The sequence below is a fragment of the Macrobrachium nipponense genome, chromosome 39 (genome assembly GCF_015104395.2).
Source record: "Macrobrachium nipponense isolate FS-2020 chromosome 39, ASM1510439v2, whole genome shotgun sequence".
Classification (NCBI taxonomy): Eukaryota; Metazoa; Arthropoda; class Malacostraca; order Decapoda; family Palaemonidae; genus Macrobrachium; species Macrobrachium nipponense.
In genome coordinates this window covers 44,450,861-44,452,885 of record NC_061099.1, presented here as the reverse complement: position 1 = coordinate 44,452,885, position 2,025 = coordinate 44,450,861, and the positions used below count along the sequence as shown (strand labels likewise).

General features: G+C 41.9%; 1 protein-coding gene across 1 annotated transcript; it reads right to left on the bottom strand.

The window, feature by feature from the left end:
• Positions 1 to 643: 643 nt before the first annotated feature.
• Positions 644 to 1,144, bottom strand: LOC135210450 (sex-determining region Y protein-like). Its single transcript, XM_064243346.1, has one exon. It carries the CDS (start codon positions 1,142 to 1,144, stop codon positions 644 to 646), a length of 501 nt encoding a protein of 166 aa, XP_064099416.1.
• Positions 1,145 to 2,025: the final 881 nt, after the last annotated feature.

Here is a 2,025-nt window from a genome sequence, read left to right as displayed (position 1 = left end):
AGATATTCCGATGTTCAGCTGCTTGATTCTATCGAGAGTATGCCAGCTGCTGATAGATGTGGGGAGATATCCAGCTGCTGATCATGATTGTGGGGAGATATGTCCGCTGCTATTCATGCTTGTGGGGAGTATATCCAGCTCTGATCATGATTGTGGGGATATGTCCAGCTGCTATCATGATTGTGGGGAGATATATCCAGCTGCTAATCATGATTGTGGGGAGATATGTCCAGCTGCTGATCATGATTGTGGGGAGATATGTCCAGCTGCTGATCATGATTGTGGGGAGATATATCCATCTGCTGATCATGATTGTGGGGAGATATGTCCAGCTGCTGATCATGATTGTGGGGAGATATGGCCAGCTGCTGATCATGATTGTGGGGAGATATATCCAGCTGCTGATCGTGATTGTGGTGAGACGATGTCCAGCTGCTGATCATGATTGTGGAGAGGTATGCCCAGCTGCTGATCGTGATTGTGGGGTGGAGATATATCCAGCTGCTGATCATTGAATTGGAGGGGAGATATATCCATCTGCTGATCGTGATTGTGGGGAGATATGTCCAGCTGCTGATCATGATTGTGGGGAGATATATCCAGCTGCTGATCATGATTGTGGGGAGATATGTCCAGCTGCTGATCATGATTGTGGGGAGATATATCCAGCTGCTGATCGTGATTGTGGGGAGACGATGTCCAGCTGCTGATCATGATTGTGGAGAGGTATGCCCAGCTGCTGATCGTGATTGTGGGGAGATATATCCAGCTGCTGTTCATGACTGAGGGGAGATATATCCAGCTGCTGATCATGATTGTGGGAAGATATATCCAGCTGCTGATCATGATTGTGGGGAGATCTACCCAGCTGCTGATCATGATTGAGGGGAGATATATCCAGCTGCTGATCATGATTGAGGGGAGATATATTCAGCTGCTGATCATGATTGTGGGGAGATATATCCAGCTGCTGATCATGATTGTGGGGAGATATATCCAGCTGCTGATCATGATTGTTGGGAGATATATCCAGCTGCTGATCATGATTGTGGGGAGATATATCCAGCTGCTGATCATGATTGTGGGGAGATATGTCTAGCTGCTGATCATGATTGTGGGGAGACGATGTCCAGCTGCTGATCATGATTGTGGAAAGGCATGCAAAGCTGCTGGATCATGATTGTGGGGAGATGATGTCCAGTTGCTGATCATGATTGTGGGGAGATAAATCCAGCTGCTGGTCCTGATTGTGGGAGATATGTCCAATTGCTGATCGTGATTGTGGGGAGATATGTCCAGCTGCTGGTCATGATTGTGGGGAGATGATGTCCAGCTGCTGATCATGATTGTGGCGAGATATATCCAGCTATTGATCATGACTGTGTGGGAGATATGTCTAGCTGCTGATGATGATTGTGGGGAGATATGTCTATCAATTTAATAACAGTATTGTCTACAGTTGTATGCACTGGAAAAATATTAAGAAGAACCTACTTGTATTCTGGCATTCTTGCACACCTTTGAATGGTAATTATGTTAATGACGACGAGGAAGACATTGAATAAAAAATAGCTATTGAAAATTATATTTTGGGTTATCGGACTTTAAATCCTTAATAGCTCAAGTTTAAGAGTAATTCGTAATGTTTTTACCGCATTAGTTTTAAAAGCTTGTACTCATATTTAGTAAAAAAAAAGAAAAAAAGAACTAAATTTTTGTCCAAACTGGCTTTTGAAAGATCTTAAGAGCCGTTTAAGCATGTCAAGTCTTTTTTAGAATGGCTATAATTATGTCCATGTCTTGATTGATAATTTTCATCGTACAATTTTGAGAGAATCCGTACTGATTAAGGGGATATTTATTTTAAAATCAATAATGCGTTATAAGTTTTGTTACGAAGTTCTTGTTTTTCTCAGACGTAATCATGAAAAGCATAGAGTCACATTGACTGCATAAATGCTTAGCTTTATTCTGCTTTCCTTTTTTTTATAGAAAACTTAGATGATAATGCGATTATTATCATGA

Bases quoted from the DNA above. Each gene is read 5' to 3' on its own strand.
- LOC135210450 (XM_064243346.1), bottom strand. From the start codon at position 1,144: ATGATCAGCAGCTGGACATCGTCTCCCCACAATCATGATCAGCAGCTA.